Source organism: Camelus ferus, chromosome 32 (assembly GCF_009834535.1).
Source record: "Camelus ferus isolate YT-003-E chromosome 32, BCGSAC_Cfer_1.0, whole genome shotgun sequence".
Taxonomy (NCBI): domain Eukaryota; kingdom Metazoa; phylum Chordata; class Mammalia; order Artiodactyla; family Camelidae; genus Camelus; species Camelus ferus.
In genome coordinates this window covers 976,422-993,164 of record NC_045727.1, presented here as the reverse complement: position 1 = coordinate 993,164, position 16,743 = coordinate 976,422, and the positions used below count along the sequence as shown (strand labels likewise).

General features: G+C 48.5%; 1 protein-coding gene across 5 annotated transcripts in view; it reads left to right on the top strand.

The window, feature by feature from the left end:
• The window catches only part of LOC106728837 (refilin-A), a 234,102-nt gene extending 229,389 nt beyond the window's left edge, over positions 1-4,713 (top strand). For 4 of the 5 annotated variants that reach the window (XM_032471295.1, XM_032471297.1, XM_032471298.1 and 1 more), the window contains 3 exons: positions 1,387-1,455; positions 1,832-1,941; positions 3,343-4,713. In XM_032471295.1, coding sequence (XP_032327186.1) covers positions 1,387-1,455; positions 1,832-1,941; positions 3,343-3,670 — 507 coding nt within the window. In that variant the 3' untranslated portion in view covers positions 3,671-4,713. The remainder of the gene's footprint in view (positions 1-1,386; positions 1,456-1,831; positions 1,942-3,342) is intronic. The other variant, XM_032471299.1, reaches the window with a different exon arrangement.
• The last annotated feature ends 12,030 nt before the right edge of the window (positions 4,714-16,743 follow it).

The following is a 16,743-nucleotide window of genomic DNA, read 5'->3' as shown; positions in this document are numbered from 1 at the left end:
ATATACAAGTTTTACCTTTTTTGGATTCCACATAATATGATAATCTCATTCATGTTGCTGCAAATGGCAGTATTTCATTTGTTTATGGCTAAGTGATATTACATTGTGTGTATAATTTATATATACACCACTGTGTGTGTGTGTATACACATGCATACTATGTCTTCTTTATCCAGTCATCTGTTTTATTCTTTTTTATCACTGAGTAGTATTCCATTGTATAAATAAATACACCACAACTTCTTTAGCCAGTCATCTGTCGGAGGACAGTCAGGTGGCTTCCCCGTCCTGGCTGATGTAAACAGTGCTGCTGTGAACACGGGGGTGCATGTATCTTCTCGCATTAGAGTTCCCTCTGGCTAGATGCCCAGAGATGGGGTTGCTGGATCATATGTGGTAAGTCTAAGTGTTTAAAGGTATCTCCATACTGTTTTCCATAGTGGCTGCGCCAGACTGCATTCCCACCAGCATTCTAGGAGGGTTCCGTTTTGTCCACACCCTCCCCAGCGTTTATCATTTGTAGACTTTCTAATGGTGGCCATTCTGCCTGGTCTGAGGCGCTACCTCATTGCAGTTTTGATTTGCATTTCTCTAATAATTAGCGATGTTGAGCATCTTTTCCTGTGCTTGTTGGCCATCTGGATGTCTTCTTTGGAGAAATGTCTAGGTCGGTCTTTTGCCCATTTTTTGATTGGTTTCCTTTTTTTTTTTGATATTAAGCTGTATGAGCTCTTCGTGTATTTTGGAAATTCATCCCTTGTTGTGTCATTTGCAGGTATTTTCTCAGGGGCAGATTTTAAAACAGACCAGGGAACGTCCCAGCAGCTGAGCTATGGGACGGGTGGGGTGGGGGAGTGCAGAAGTACTTTCCCTGCATAGAGCTGAAGGGGCTTTTTTTCTGTGGGGCCTATAGATGGCGTCTTTTCCCACCTTGCCCAGAGCCTTCTGATTACAGGTAACAGAAAGGTGGCTCAAGCTGTCTTGAGCCACACAGTGGATTTGCTGGCCCTCACAGCAGAAGGTCGGCTTCAGTCATGGCTTGATCCAGGCACTCAGTGTTAGCAAGGTCTGCTCTTTCTCCGTCTTTGACCCTTGCTCTCTCTCTGTTGCTTCATTTCTGAGTAGGTTTTCCTCAAGGAGTGGCAAGTTGCTCCCCCAACCCCACCGCATGTTCAGGTACCTCAGTGGCTTTCCCCTTAACTCTGACAGAAAACCTGGGCAGGGCTCTCATTGGCCCAGCGCGGGTCACAAGCCCACGCCTACACCACTCCTCCTCAGGGAGACGCGATGCAGCTTCCAGCAGAGGCAGGTGCTGTGCAGACAAAACCCAGTGCCCGCGCCCTCCTCCCTGAGGACGCTCCCACTTGTGTGTCCCTCCTCCGGCAGGTGTCACAGCACAGGTGTGGCAGGAGCCCTCTCCCCCTCTGGCGGTTGCTTCCAGCTGCACCAAGAAAGGTGGGGACCCCTCTCTAAGGATGAGAGTGGCTTTCAGCCCCTTGTAGAGCCAGGAAGTGCTGTGCCACCAAACGGGGCGGCTTGGGCTCCCCGTTGTGCAGGGCTCTGTAGTGGGCTGAGCGGTGTTGAAAGGGGTCATTACCACATCCCCTTACCGAGACGCCTGGGAACTGGGGGGCAGGCGGGGGTGGGCGGGGAGCCGTGGACATCATCGTGCTTGCATTTCACAGAGAGATGCTGGTGGGGGGGCGCCTTAACGGACCCCACAAAGCAGGCTCCCAGGCCGAGCCAGGGCTGGAAGGGTGTGGGGCAGCCTTGCGCCCAGCGGGGACCTGAGGCCGCTCACATAACCCCATGGCCCTGGCTTTCCCCACAGCCCCCTTCCGGCCCCCCGAGCACCCCGGCGCGTGAGATGAGGCCCCGGATACTGCCTGTGTTCTTTGGGGAGAGCATTGAGGTGAACCCAGAACCTACACATGAGATCCGGTGAGTAGGGCTGCGGGACCGGGTGGGTTAGCAGGTTCCCCTTCCTCCAGGCAGCCCGGCTGGGCGTTGCTCCCTGTGGAGGAACAGGCATGATTGGAAGAGACTCTGCCTCCAAGGGGCCTTCTCCTTCCCCCCAACCCAGGCCCACATTCAGCTGAAAATTTCCACACTGACCTTCACCCCCAACCTGGCTGATTTTTAAATCCAACCTCACAGAATGATCAGCATAACCACTCACACAGCTAATGCACCCCCCCCCGCCAGATTTTTTTGGTGTCTGTAACCGAACCACATGGGCTCACAGGGAACCCCTTTCCCACTGAGGTGTCTCTCGAGGGTCCTGCAAACACCGCATCCCATGTGACTAATTCCACCCCTTACTACATGGACGTTGCCCTGAATGTGCATTGTTAGGTGCCCTCCCACGTGGCACCTGCACTTCTGAGTTAAGGCGTCCCCACCAGGGACCTTCTTCCAGCCGTCTGCCCTCCCTGGAGGGCTTCTGAGGAGCAGGCTTCCAGAAGGTTCAGCCCAGGCTCTACGGGGCTCGCCCACGCGGCCACAGGACTCGGGATGGATGTGTCCACGCCAGCCTGGACCGGCCACTGGGGGAGGCCCCCCTGCCTCCTGCCCCTCCTGCTCTAGGGACGGTCCCAGGACCGATTTTTTCCCCACCAAAACTCTTCTTAGTTTTAAAATGCAAACAAAACCTAGCTGTCACCCTCTCTGGCTGGGGCCTCTGATAATCTGCCTGTACTCTGGGGCTTCTGCTTCCCTTCCCAAGTGGGGCACCTGTGGGACGCGGCGGGGAACCAGACGGGTGACGTCCTCGCCCTGCAAGCCCGGAGCATCTGCTGCCAGGGTGATGAGCTGGGGGCGCAGAGGCCGCTCGTGCCTGAGTCGCCCGTTTGTTCCCTTTTGCCCCGTTTGCTCAAATGTCGGCCCATCTCTCATTCTTCATGAATGAAAATCTTTTCTGATGCATTTGAGGAGGTTGGTGAGTTGGTGACCTTGAACCTCTAAACTACTCCGGCTAGTGTCCCTCCTAAGAACAGGGACATCCTCTACCGTAATGACAGGCCACTTGTCCAAATCGGGACGGCTAAAGATGAAACGTCGCCACTGCCCCGTCAAATTCCGCCCATTGCCCCGAAATGTCCTCTTGTGGCCTATTATTATCCGGTGCAGGATGTGGCCAGGGTCACGGGGGGCATTTATTTGACCGGGTCACTTGAGTCTGCTCCAACCTGGCTGGGCCCCTCAGCCCTTCTTTGACCTTTGAGCCTCGGCACTTCGGAAGAGCCCAGGTGGGTCCGTGTTCCGGGTGCTGCTGCCCCCGGACCGTGCGGGATGGTGACGCGGCCCTGGGCTCACCCCTGTCCACCTCCCCCCCCCTCCCAGCTGCAACTCAGAGGTCAAGTACGCCTCGGAGAAGCACTTCCAGGACAAGGTCGTCTTCGCGCCGGTGCCCACGGTCACGGCCTACAGCGAGACGATCGTGGCGGCGCCCAACTGCACATGGCGCAGCTACCGCAGCCAGCTGACCCTGGAGCCGCGGCCCCGCGCCCTGCGCTTCCGCAGCACCACCATCATCTTCCCCAAGCTGGCCCGCCGCTCCTTCCGCACCACCCTGCACCTGAGCCTGGGCCGGCCCCGCCGCTGGTTCACGGCCAGCGTGCAGCTGCAGCTGCGCCCGGCGCCCGGCCTCCTGCGCCCCGCGGCGCTCTGACCCCGGGCGCCCGGGGGATGGACTCCGCCACCGCGGAGGGCGGCCGGGATGCCCGCCCAGCCGGGCGGCAGGGGCCTGGCTGTCCCAGGGGCTGGGGCGCACGTGAGTGGGCCCTGAAGAGAAGGCTGCCCCTGAAGCGGGGGACACCCTGAGCACTGGCAGGACGGAGGTGACCCAGCTTTGGTTGTCCCTGGAGAGGGCTGCTTCCAGACACACGTGTGCAGCTTGACCCCCCCCCCCCCCCAGAGCCCTAGCCCAGCAACCTCTGGTGAATGGTGGGCCAGGAGGCTGAGACAGCCCCGCACCCATGCCAGGGCTGCTGGTGGTGGGTGGGGAGGGTGCAGCCTGGAAGAGACCTGCCTGAGCTGTCCCAGGGCCTGAGCCTCCGTGTGGAAGACGGAGGGCCCTGCCCGTCTGCACTGAGGCCTTCGAGCTCTGTGTCCAGAGCCTCCTTCCCAGGGCATCCTGCTAACCTCTGTCCATTGACGCCTTCAGGACAGGACTCTGGAATGTCAGAGACCTCGAGCCAGGTGCCAAGGGGAGGCTTTGAGAGCTCAGAAGATGACTACCGCCACCTGCCTGAGGCTCCCGGCCAGCTGCAGCTTCAAGAGATGCCATGGGGTCCAGCTGCCCTCGCTCAGGCCCCTGGTTGCTCCAGTGCTGCAGGGCTCACCTCACAAATGTGAAGGTGCGAGAGACCTGTGTCCCCAGGGGTGAACCAGGATGTGCGGGGACCGGGGGCCATGGCCTGGGGCTGCCAGGGACAAATGCCCCAGAAGTCCTCGATGTGGCTCCAGAAATGCTTCTCAGACCTGAGTGGCCCCAGCGGGGTAGGAGGGTGCCCCCCACCCCCAGCAGCACCCCCCAGGCTGAGGCAAAGGCTGTGGCTTTGGCTCCCTTGTGGGGGGAGGAGGGGGCTCAGGAGAGGAGAGTGACTATTTTTATCTCTACCTAGACTGCGTGTTCTCTCCACAGAGATGCTTTCTGATTAACAAAGAAATAATTTAAGAATTGATTATCTTAATAAAATGTGCAAACCCAAATCGCCCCCTTCTGTGTTTCTGAGCGCCTCAGCTCCCATGGGGGCTGGGGTTGGTTTTCCCAGGCGGCTGGTCCCTCCCAGGCCCCATCCCTGAAGACAGCCTCAGCAGGCACCAGCTCCACTCAGGAGTGAGGTGATACATGCAGAGTCCCAGGTCCCACGCCACGACTTGGGTCTGAGGGTGAGTCTGAGGAGGGGCCCTGGGAATCTGCATTTTTGATTTGCACTCCACGTGCCAGCCCTCAGCACCAGCAGACCCCTCCTCAAGACTGCCCTGTCCCTGGCAAGGGGCCCAGGCCACCTCTGCAGAGCAGGCAGCCTCGACCACGTTACCGCTTCCGCCCGCCTCGTCCGCATCCCAGGAGGGGCCCGGGACTGAGCGCAGGGAGGGAGCGCGCAGTCTCGGGACGGTGCCCTCCTCGAGTCAGGAGGGGGTGGCTTTTGTCACAGAGGCGCTTTGCGGCGGGCCGCCTGCTTCAGTGGGGGAACACGCTCCAGTGGGCCGGGGCCTCGAGTGAGGCTAGGAGGGCGACAGGTTCATGTCACTGCGAGGAAGAACCGCGAGGCCTCGGCTGCTCGGTGTGGACAAGCGGGGCACAAACAGCCTTGGGAACCCCCGGCGTGCAGCCCCACAGGCTGGGGGTCGCGTGGCTGGCACCGGGCAAGTCCAACTGCGCAAGTTTGCTTTTTAGGCACAGCCCTGACCTCCCCACGTGGAAGGAAGGATGGCGTGGGCTCCCTGCCACGTGCAGTCACAGCGCCCACAAATCCGTGACCGTGGAGGGGCCGCCCTTCAAGAAACAACTCCTGAGGCGTGCAGTGAGCAGACAGCCTCTGGACACAGGTTTCCAGCGGCCGCCGCCAGGCCCTTCCCGGCGCCCCAGCCACTGGTGGGACGGGGCTCCTCCGACGGGAGCCCGGCCCGTGGCTGACCGGGCCTGCTGCCTCGCCCTCGGTCTCTCACAGGCGTTACCCCCCCCCCCCCACTAGGCCTCCCGCCCTGCGAGCTGCATCTCCGCATCTCCCCGCAGACCCGGGCAGAACGCGCGCCTCCGAGAGGCGAGCAAGGTTGTCTCCTGCACTTGGTGTGTTTCCCAGGGTCGTTTTGCCCCAACAAATGGCTTTCACTCTCCCTGATGACACTGGAGCCCTAGTCCGCCTGCTTGTATGGCAGGGACTGTGTGAGGCCCAACCTGGGAGGAGGAGGAAGTGGGGGGCCAAGGGTTCCGGCCCTTTTTCCACTGAAGCAGCCGTCCGTCCTATGGGAACCCAGAGGACTTGGAGACCTCTTGGCAGAAAGAGGTGCCAGTTTCGTTTCAGGGATCCTGTCCCAGCCCTTGGGATTCCCAGACCCAACACAAAGAGACTGGAGGCCAGTGTCCCCCGCTGCCCAGGATCAGGGTGCCATCAGCAAAAGGCCCTTCTGTCTGTCTTCGGCCCTCCCCCACGCTCCCCAGATTCGGATGCACTAGGCCAACCCCGGGGGGGGGCAGGTGTCACTAAACCCCCCCCGGGAGGGGGGGTGAGACCCACGTGGGGAGGGCACAGTGGCCGGAACAAGAGCCTGCTGGCAGGGGCTTGGGGTCAAGATGGCAGAGTAGGAGGACCACGAGCTCGCCTCCCCTCACGACCACCGCAAAACCACAGCGGACTGCTCAACAGCCATTGACAGAAAAGCCTGGAACCTATCAGGAAAGATCTTCAACTGGAGACATGAAGAGGGAGCCACAGCAGGACTGTAGGAGGGGCGTGCTCATGATAGAATCGGGTTTCGTACCCCTCCGGTGGTGACCCAACTGGAGAAGAACCCCATGGCAGAGGCCCTCCCACAGGACCGACAGTTCTAAGCCCACGTCAGGCTCCCCAGCCTGGGGGTCCGGCACAGGGAGCAGGAGCCCCCAGAGCATTTGGCTTTGAAGGCCAATGGGGCTTACTTGCAGGAGCGCCACAGGTCTGGGGGAAACAGAGACTTCATTCTTAGAGAGTGCACGCAAAGTGTCACACGCACCAGGACCAAGGGCCGGAGCAGTGACTTCATAGGAGCCTGGGCCAGACCTGCCTGCTGGTCTTGGAGGGTCTCCTGGGGAGGTGGGGCCAGCTGTGCCTCAGCCTGGCGGCATATAAGCTGGTGGCGGAAGTTCCGGGTTTGGGGAGTAGTCAGTCACATGAATTTTCCTGGAAGCTGACATCGTGTTTGGATCATTAGCACCAAGACCTGGTCCCACCCAACAGCATGGGGGCCTAGATGCTAGGCCATCTCAGGGGACACCTGAGTGGGCGGGAACACAGCCCCGTCCCTCAGCAGACGAGCTGCGTAAAGACTTCCTGAGCCCACAGCTGCCTCTCGACAGGACCCTGCCCACCAGAGGGCCAGGACCAGCTCCACCCACCAGTGGGCAGGCCCCAGCCCCTCCGGCCAGGAGACCTGTACAAGCCTCTAGTCCAGCTTCACCCACCACGGGGTGGGCACCAGAAGCAAGAAGACAACCTACAGCCTGTGGAATGAGTCCACAAACACAGGCCAGACTCTACCCTGGGACCAGCTGGCCCCTGGCCCTTGTGTGACAAGAGGGGACTGCCCTGCTGGGACACATAGGACGTCATCTACAGAGTCCTTTTCCAAGGTCGAGAAATGTAACTGACCCACCGCACACTAGAAATAAAAATAGAAATCTGGACAGACTGAGGCAGCAGAGGAAAATGTTCCAGGCAAAGGAATGAGATAAAATCCCACAAGAAGAACTGAACGATGAGGAGATGGGCAATCTACCTGAGAAAGAATTCACAGTAATGGTCGTGAAGATGATCAGAGAACTTGGGAGGAGAATGGACGCACAGAGCAAGAAGTCAGCAGTTGTTAGCGAAGAGTTGGAAATATAAAGAACCAAACAGTTGAAGAAACAGTAACTGAAACAAATAACACACTAGAAGGAACCAAGCGTAGGTTAAATGAGGCAGAAGAACAGATCAGTGAGCTTGAAGACAGAGCAGTGGAGGTCATCACTGCAGAACAGAAAAAAGAATGAAAAGAAATGAGGATAATTTTAAGGGAACTCCGGGACAACGTGAAGTGCCCTAATATTCACATTATAGGGGTCCTGGCCGGAGGGAGAAGAGAGAGAGGATCTGAGAAAATATTTGAAGAAATAATAGCTGAAAACTCCCCTAACTTGGGAGAGGAAACGGTCACCCAAGTCCAGGAAGCACAGAGAGTCCCACACAGGATTAACCCAGAGAGGACCACACCGGGGCACAAAGTCATCAAATTGACGAAAATTAAAGATAAGGAGAAAATATTAAACACAACGAGTGAAAAGCAACAAATACTATACAAGGGAGCTCCCATAAGCTGACAGCTGATTTCTCAGCAGAAACTCTGCAGGCCGGAAGGGAGTAGCACGATATATTTAAAGTGGTGAGAGGGGAAAACCTACACCCAAGACTGCTCTGCCCAGCAGGGCTCTCGTTCAGACTTGATGGAGAAATCAAAAGCTTCATGGAGAAGCAAAAGAATTCAGCACCACCAAACCTGTACAACCAATGCTACATGAATTTCTCTAGGTAGAAAAGACCATGACTGGAAATGAGAAAGTTACAAAATGGAAAAGCTGACCAGTAAAGGCAGACAGATGGTAAAGGTAGGGGACCATCCACACACAAACCAAGAGGGACGTTAAAGTGGTAAAGTCATCTGTATCCACAGTAAGAGGTTAAAGGACACACAGAACAATTAGATGGAAAAATACGATATCAAAACCAGCGAAGGTGAGAGGCGGAGAGCATGACTGCAGGGCGTCTAAAATGCATTTGAAATTAAGAGGTCAGCAACTTAAACCAACCACGTGTATAGAGAGACTTCTATACCAGAGCCCCATGGCAACCGCAAAACCAGAATTCTGTAATGAAAATACACACAAAAAAGAAAGAGGAATCCAAACGTAATGCTAAAGATAAGCCATCAAAGCACAAGAGAACAGGACAAAAGAAGAAAGGGGGAAAAGACCCACAAAAACAAAGCCAAAGCAATGAAAATGGCAATAAGAACACACTCATTGATGATTACCTTAAATGCAAAGGGAGTCAACGCTCCAACCAAAAGACGCAGACGCAGGCTGGCTGAATGGACACAGAAACAAGACCCGCGTGCATGCTGTGTCTGCAAGAGGCCCGCTTCACAGCTAGAGACACACACAGGCTGGAAGTGAGGGGACGGGAAGAGATACTCCATGCAAATAGAAACCAAAAGCAAGCTGGAGTCAGACAAAATACTTATGTCAGACAAAAGAGGCTTTAAAATAAAGACTGTTGTAAGAGACAAAAGAAGGACACTGCATAATGCTCAAGGGAATCAATCCAAGAAGAGGCTGTAACAATTGTAAATATACACGCCCCCAACAGAGGGGCCCCTCAGGACATAAGGCAACTGTTAACACACATAAATGGGGACATAGTAACGCAGTAATATTGGGGGACCTTAACACCCCACTTCCATCTATGGACAGATCACCCAGACAGAAAATCAGTAAGAAAATACAGGCCGTAAATGACACATTAGACCAGATGGACGGAGCATCCCATCTGAAAGCAGCAGAACACAGTCTTCTCAGGTGCACGTGGGACATTCTCTAGGATAGACCACATGCTGGCCCACACAGCAAGCCTCGGTCAACTTAAGAAAATTGAAATCATATCAAGCATCTTCTCTGACCACAGTGCTATATGATTAGAAATCAACTACCAAAAAAAAAAAAAAAAAAAAAAAAAAGCCCTGCAAAAAACACAAACATGTGGCGGCTAAACAACATGCTGCCAAACAACCAACGGATGATGGAAGAAACCAAAGAGGAAATCAAATGAAAGCAAGACAAATGAAAACAAGAACACGATGATCCAAAACCTGTGGGACCAGCAAAAGCTGTTCTAAGAGGGAAGTTCATAGTAACGCAAGCTTACCTCAGGAGACAAGAAAAATCTCAAATAAACAACCTAACCTTACACCTAAAGCAATGAGAGAAAGAACAAATGAAACCCAAAGTTAGTAGAAGGAAGGAAACTGTAAAGATTAGAGCAGAAGCAAATGAAATAGAGACTAGAAAAGATTAATGAAACTAAAAGTCAGTTCTTTGAAAAGATCAACAAAATTGATACACCTTGGCCAGACCCATCAAGGAAAAACAAGGAGAGTGTGTGAATCAATAAAATAAGAAACAGAAAAGGGTAAGTCACAGGAGACACCGCAGAAATACAAAGGCCCACCGGAGACTATTAACAAGCAACTATGCCCCAGTGGAACAGACGATGCAGAAGAAATGGACAGTTTCTTAGAAAGGCACAACCTCCCAAGATGGAACCAGAGAGAGACAGGAAAATGAATAGACCAATTACTAGTGCTGAAATTAGGTCAGTTATTTAAAAACTCCCAACAAACAAAAGTCCACGACCAGGTGGCTTCACAAACTGATTTTACCAATCCTGTAGAGAAGAATTACCACCTACCCTTCTGAAACTTTTCCCAAAAATTACAGAGGAAGGAACACTTCCAAGTTCACTCTAACAATTCCAAATTCACTCCATGAGCCACCCTGATACCAAAACCAGACAAAGATACCACACAAAAAGAAAATTACAGGCCAATATCACTGCTGAACGTAGATGCAGAAGTCCTCAACAAAATACTAGCAAATTGAATCCAACAACACATTAAAGGGCTCAGACACCATGATCAAGTGAGATTTATTCCAGGAATGCAAAGATTTTTCAATAGCCACAAATCAATCAGTGTGCTACAACACATTAACTGTACTCTGAAAACTGTAAGTCACTGAGGAGAGACATGGAAGACAGCCTAAACAGAAGGAAAGAGATACTGTGTTCTTGGCTTGGAAGAATCAATATGGTTAAAATGGCCATGCTACCCAAGGCAATACACAGATTCAGTGCAATTCCTATCAAATTATCAATGACATTTTTCACACAGCTGGAACAAAAAAAATGTTAAAATTTACTATGGAAACACAAAAGACCCTGAATAGCCAAAACGATCTTGAGAAAGAACGGAGCTGAAGGAATCAGGCTCCCTGACTTCAGATTATACAACAAAGCTACAGTAATCAAAACAATATGATACTGGCACAAAAACAGACACATAAATCAATGGAACAGGATGGAAACTCCAGAAATAAACCCATGCACTTATGGTCAATTAACCTATGACAAGGGAGGCAAGAATATACAATGGAGAAAAGACAGTCTCTTCTGTAAGTGGTGCTGGGAAAACTGGACGGCTACCTGTAAAAGACTGAAATCAGAACATTCTCTAACACCGTGTACAAAAATAAACTCAAAATGGATTAAAGACTTAAACACAAGACTAGATACAAAACTCCTAGAGGAAAACACAGGCAGGACACTCTCAGACAAAAATCACAGCAACATATTTTTGGAACCAGCTCCTGGAGTCATGGAAACAAAAGCAAAAATAAACAAATGGGATCTAATTCAACTTAAAAGCTTTTGTGCAGCTAAGGATACCATCAACAAAACAAAAAGACAACCTACAGAATGGGAGAAAATATTTGCAAATGATGCGACTGACAAGGGACAAATTTCCAAAATATACAAACAGCTCATATAGCTTAATAACAAAAAAACAAGCAACCCAATCAAAAAATGGGCAGAAGATCTACAGACATCTCTCCAAAGAAGACATGCAGATGGCCAACAGGCACATGAAAAGATGCTCAACATCACTAATTGTTAGAGAAATGCAAATCAAACTACAGTGAGATAACACCTCACACCAGTCGGAATGGCCATCATTCAAAAGTCTACAAATGATAAATGTGGGAGAGGGTGTGGAGAACAGGGAACCCTCCTACACTGCTGGTGGGAATGTGAATTGGTGCAGCCACTGTGGAGAACAGTATGGAGGTTCCTTAGAAAACTGAAAATAGACTTAGCATATGATCCAGCAATCCCACTCCTGGGCATATACCCAGAGAAAAATATAATTCAGGAAGACACATGCACCCCACTGTTCACAGCAGCACTATTCACAACAGCCAAGACATGGAAGCAGCCCAAGTGTCTAAACAGATGGCTGGATAAGGAAGATGTGGTATATGTATACAATGGAATACTACCAAGCCGTAAAAAAGAATAAAATAATGCCATTTGCAGCAACATGGATGGACCTGGAGATGGTCCTTCTAAGTGAAGTAAGCCAGAAAGAGAAAGAAAAATGCTATAAGACATCACTTACATGTGGAATCTAAAAAAAGAACACAAATGAACTACTTATTATTTATAACTTAGATGATTGATTTCTTGAATATGTGTGAGCACATCTGACTGTCCTTTATGACTGAATTACTGCATTCTGTTGATTCTTATTTTGTGATTGGCTTTATTCCTTTGTTAACTGTGTAAGTTTAAAAATCTAAAGCTCTAATTTCTTAGAAACTATGAACAGTACATATATGTAAATTAAATGTACAGTTTATTATACATATGTATTTACATGTACTATATATGTACTGTCAAATTGTATCAATTTTACCTAATAAAACTAAAAAAAAAGGGAGTCACAGGTAGGAATATGGCCCTAGTATTGCCAGATCCTCAGAAATTTTAAGAGGAACCAGAAATTCAGATTTTTAAGTAAAATCTTTCAATTTTTTAAAAATTGCAAGTATAAAAAACATAGACTATGAAGTAAATTGGATTTGACTGCAGGCTCTAGATTCCAGAATGATGAGTTTACAACCTTGAACTCACATACACTAACTGGAAAGGAGACACAGGATAGAGGATAGAGTTTCTATCTCTGCTTTGATCTCTCTCTTTTTATTTTTAAAACTCAGGGTTTATCAATCAGTTCCAGCAAAGACATGTGTTCTCCAACAAAAAATATAGAGAGAATCAAATTTTGTGCTGGTAATGACAGGTCTGCAACTGTCATCCGTAAGTCAGGACTGAAATGTCTGGTTCATCAAAAAAGCCACACTGTGCTCATCGATCACTTTTACTATAAACAAATGGTACAAATTTAAATCTTCATCGTGTATTGATAGTGAATTAAACATTGCTTTTTTAAAAAACAGTATGGTACTGGCGCAAAAACACACACAGATCAATGAAACAGGATAGAAAAGTCCAGAAATTAATAACCCTCGCACTTATGGTCAATTAAGCTATGACAAAGGAGGCAAAGATGCACAATGGGGGAAAGACAGTCTCTTCAACATGCAGTGCTGGGAAGACTGGACAACTATCTGTGAAAGACTGAAATTAGAAAATTCTCTCCTGAACAAAATATTAGCAAACAGAATCCAACAATGCATAAAAAAGATCATACACCATGATCAAGTTGGCTTCATCCCAAGGATACAAGGACTGTTCAACATATGCAAATCAATCAACGTGTTACACCGCATCAACAAGAGAAAGGACAAAAATGACATGATCCTCTCAATAGACACAGAAAAAGCATTTGATAAAATTCAACACCCATTTATGATCAAAACTCTCACCAAAGTGGGTTTAGAGGGAACACATCTCAACTAATAAAAGCTGTTTATCACAAATCTACAGCCAGCATAGTACTCAACTGTGAAAGGCTGAACGCCTTCCCCCTAAAATCTAGAACAAGACAAGGATGCTCACTCTCAGCACCTCTATTCAATATAGTAGTGGAAGTCCCAGCCATAGCAATTAGACAAGGAAAAGAAATAAATGGGGTCCAAATTGGAAGAGAAGAGGTAAAATTGTCATTATACGCAGATGACATGATACTATACACAGAAAACCCTAAAGGCTCCACACAGAAGGTACTAGAGCTGGTAAAAGAATTCAGCAAGGTAGCAGGATACAAGGTTAGCACACAAAAGCCAGTTGCATCTCTTCACACTAACAATGAAATATTTCAGAAAAGGAAAGGAAAAACAATCCCTGTAAAAATGCTTCCAAAAAAATAAAATCCTTAGGAATAAACCTGACCAAGGATGTGAAAGACTTATACATGGGGAACTACAAAGCACTGACGAAGGAAATTAAAGATGATTTAAAGAAATGGAAAAATATCCCATGTTCTTGGATTAGAAGAATTAATATATATATTTTTCATATTGTTAAAATTGCCATACTGCCCAAAGCGATCTACAGATTTAATGCAATCCCTATCAAATTACCCAGGACATTTTTCACAGAAGTAGAACAAACCATCCTAAAATTTATATGGAATCACAAAAGACCCAGAATTGTCAAAGCAATACTGAAGAAAAAGAATGAAGCTGGAGGAATAACCCTCCCAGACTTCAGACAATACTGCAGAGCTACAGTAATCAAAACAGTGTCATATTGGTACAAAACCAGACATATGGACCAATGGAACAGAATAGAGAGCCCAGAAATAAACCCACAAACTTTTGGTCAATTAATCTTTGATAAAGGAGGCAAGAACATACAATGGAGTAAAGACAGCCTCTTCAGCAAATGGTGTTGGGAAAACTGGACAGCTGCATGTAAATCAATGAAATTAGACTACTCCCTCACAGCACACACAAAAATAAATTCAAAATGGCTTAAAGAGTTAAACCTAAGTCAAGACACTATAAACCTCTTAGAAGAAAATATAGGCAAAACATTATCCAACATAAATCTTAGCAATGTTCTCCTAGGGCAGTCTACCCAAGCAACAGAAATAAAAGCAAAAATAAACTATGGGACCTAATTAAACGTATAAGCTTCTGCACAGCAAAGGAAACCATAAGCAAAACAAAAAGACAACCTACGGAATGGGAGAAAATATTTGCAAAAGATGAGACTGACAAGGGCTTAATTTCCAGAATATATAAACAGCTTATACAACTTAACAACAAAAAAATAAACAACCCAATCCAAAAATGGGCAGAAGACTTAAATGAGCAATTCTCCAGTGAAGACATAGAAATGGCCAATAGGCACATGAAAAAATGCTCAATATCATTAATTATCAGAGAAATGCAAATCAAAACTACAATGAGGTATCACCTCACACCAGTCAGAATGGCCATCATTCATAAGTCCACAAACAATAAATGCTGGAGAGGGTGTGGAGAAAAGGGAACCTTCCTACACTGTTGGTGGGAATGTAGTTTGATGCAGCCATTATGGAAACTGGTATGGAGGTTCCTCAAAAGACTAAAAACAGACTTACCATATGATACAGCAATCCCACTCCTGGGCATCTATCCAGAGGGAACCTTAATTCAAAAAGATACATGCACCCCAATGTTCATAGCAGCATTATTTACAATAGCCAAGAAATGGAAAGAACCTAAACATCCATCGACAGATGACTGGATAAAAAAGTTGTGGTATATTTATACAATGGAATACTACTCAGCCATAAAAAATAAAACAATGCCATTTGCAGCAACATGGATGGACCCGAGGAATGTCATTCTAAGTGAAGTAAGCCAGAAAGAGAAAAATACCATGTGATATCACTTATATGTGGAATCTTAAAAAAAAAAAAAAAGACAAATGAACTCATTTACAAAATAGAAACAGACTCACAGGCATAGAAAACAAACTTAGGGTTACCAGCAGGGGAAAGGGGTGGGACGGGATATAAATTGGGAGTTCAAGATTTACAGATACTAAAATATATATAAAATAGATAAACAAGTTCATACTGTATAGCCCAGGGAACTATATTCAGTATATTGTAGTAACTTATGGTGAAAAAGAATATGAAAACAAATATACGTATGTTCATGTATGACTGAAGCATTATGCTGTGCACCAGAAATTGACACAATATTGTAACTGACTATACTTCAATTAATATATACACACAAAAAAGGAAATTCTCTAACACCATATACAAAAACAAACTCAAAATGGATTAAAGACCTAAATATAAGACCAGATACTATAAAACTCCCATAGGAAAACATAGGCAGAACACTCTTTGACATAAATTGCAACAACATTTTTTTGGATCTGTCTCCTGGAGTAATGGAAATAAAAACAAAAATAAACAAATGGGACCTAATTAAAATCAAACACTTTTGCACAGCAAAGGAAACCATAAACAAAACGAAAAGATAACCTATGGAATAGGAGAAAGTATTTGCAAACGATGAGACTGACAAGGGATTAATTTCCAAAATATACAAGCAGCTCATATAGCTCAATATCAAAACCAAAACCAAACAACCCAATCAAAAAAAAAAAAAAAAACGGACAGAACTTCTAAACAGACATTTCTCCAAAGACGTACAGATGGCCAACATCTGTTTAAAAAAAAAAAAAAGGGAAAGAAAGAAAGAAAAAGAAAAAAGAGCCTGTCCATTAACGTCTCTCAGTATCTGCAAAATGGGCGCATGGTCTTACCTCCCAGGCAGCTGGGAGGGTGAGAATTCATGCTTGTAAAGCTTCAGCTGCAACTGAATCAAGCCAGGACTCTCCTGGGAGCAGGTCAGGGCATCCGTCTCTCTCGCAGGGGCAGAAACACTTCCCAAGGTTGGAGGGCCGGCTCTGGCCCCAAACTCCCAGTCTGACCCACCTCACTCAGCCTCTTCCTCGGTCACCCCTGCCAATCTCTGGGTTCACACGGGCCTCAAATCAAACCCCACCCCCAAACAGGTACCCCATCTGTGGTCCCGTCTCTTCCTCCCCAGCATAGCAATGACAGAAAGGACAGCCCCGGCAGCCGACGTGGACACAGAGCACTCACCTTGTCTGCAGACAGCCGTCGGCACTTTACGCGTGTGATCGTCCCAATGAGCCCGTGAGGTAGCCGGTGGGAAATTCTGATGAGGAAGCGGGCCCTGGCTGATCTCCAGAGGAGGTGCGGGTGGAAGGACAGCCCGTCCGCCACAGCGAAGCCTCGTGGCTTCCCGGGGGATCCGTAAAAACAAACTCGTTTCCTCAGATGCACGTCCTTAGCCTCCAGAATGGCCAGGGGGCCCTCCCGCCAGCTGCCGCCCATCAAATCAGCTTATTCCCCTGATACGCGAACAAGATTCACTCTTGCCGCCGCCTG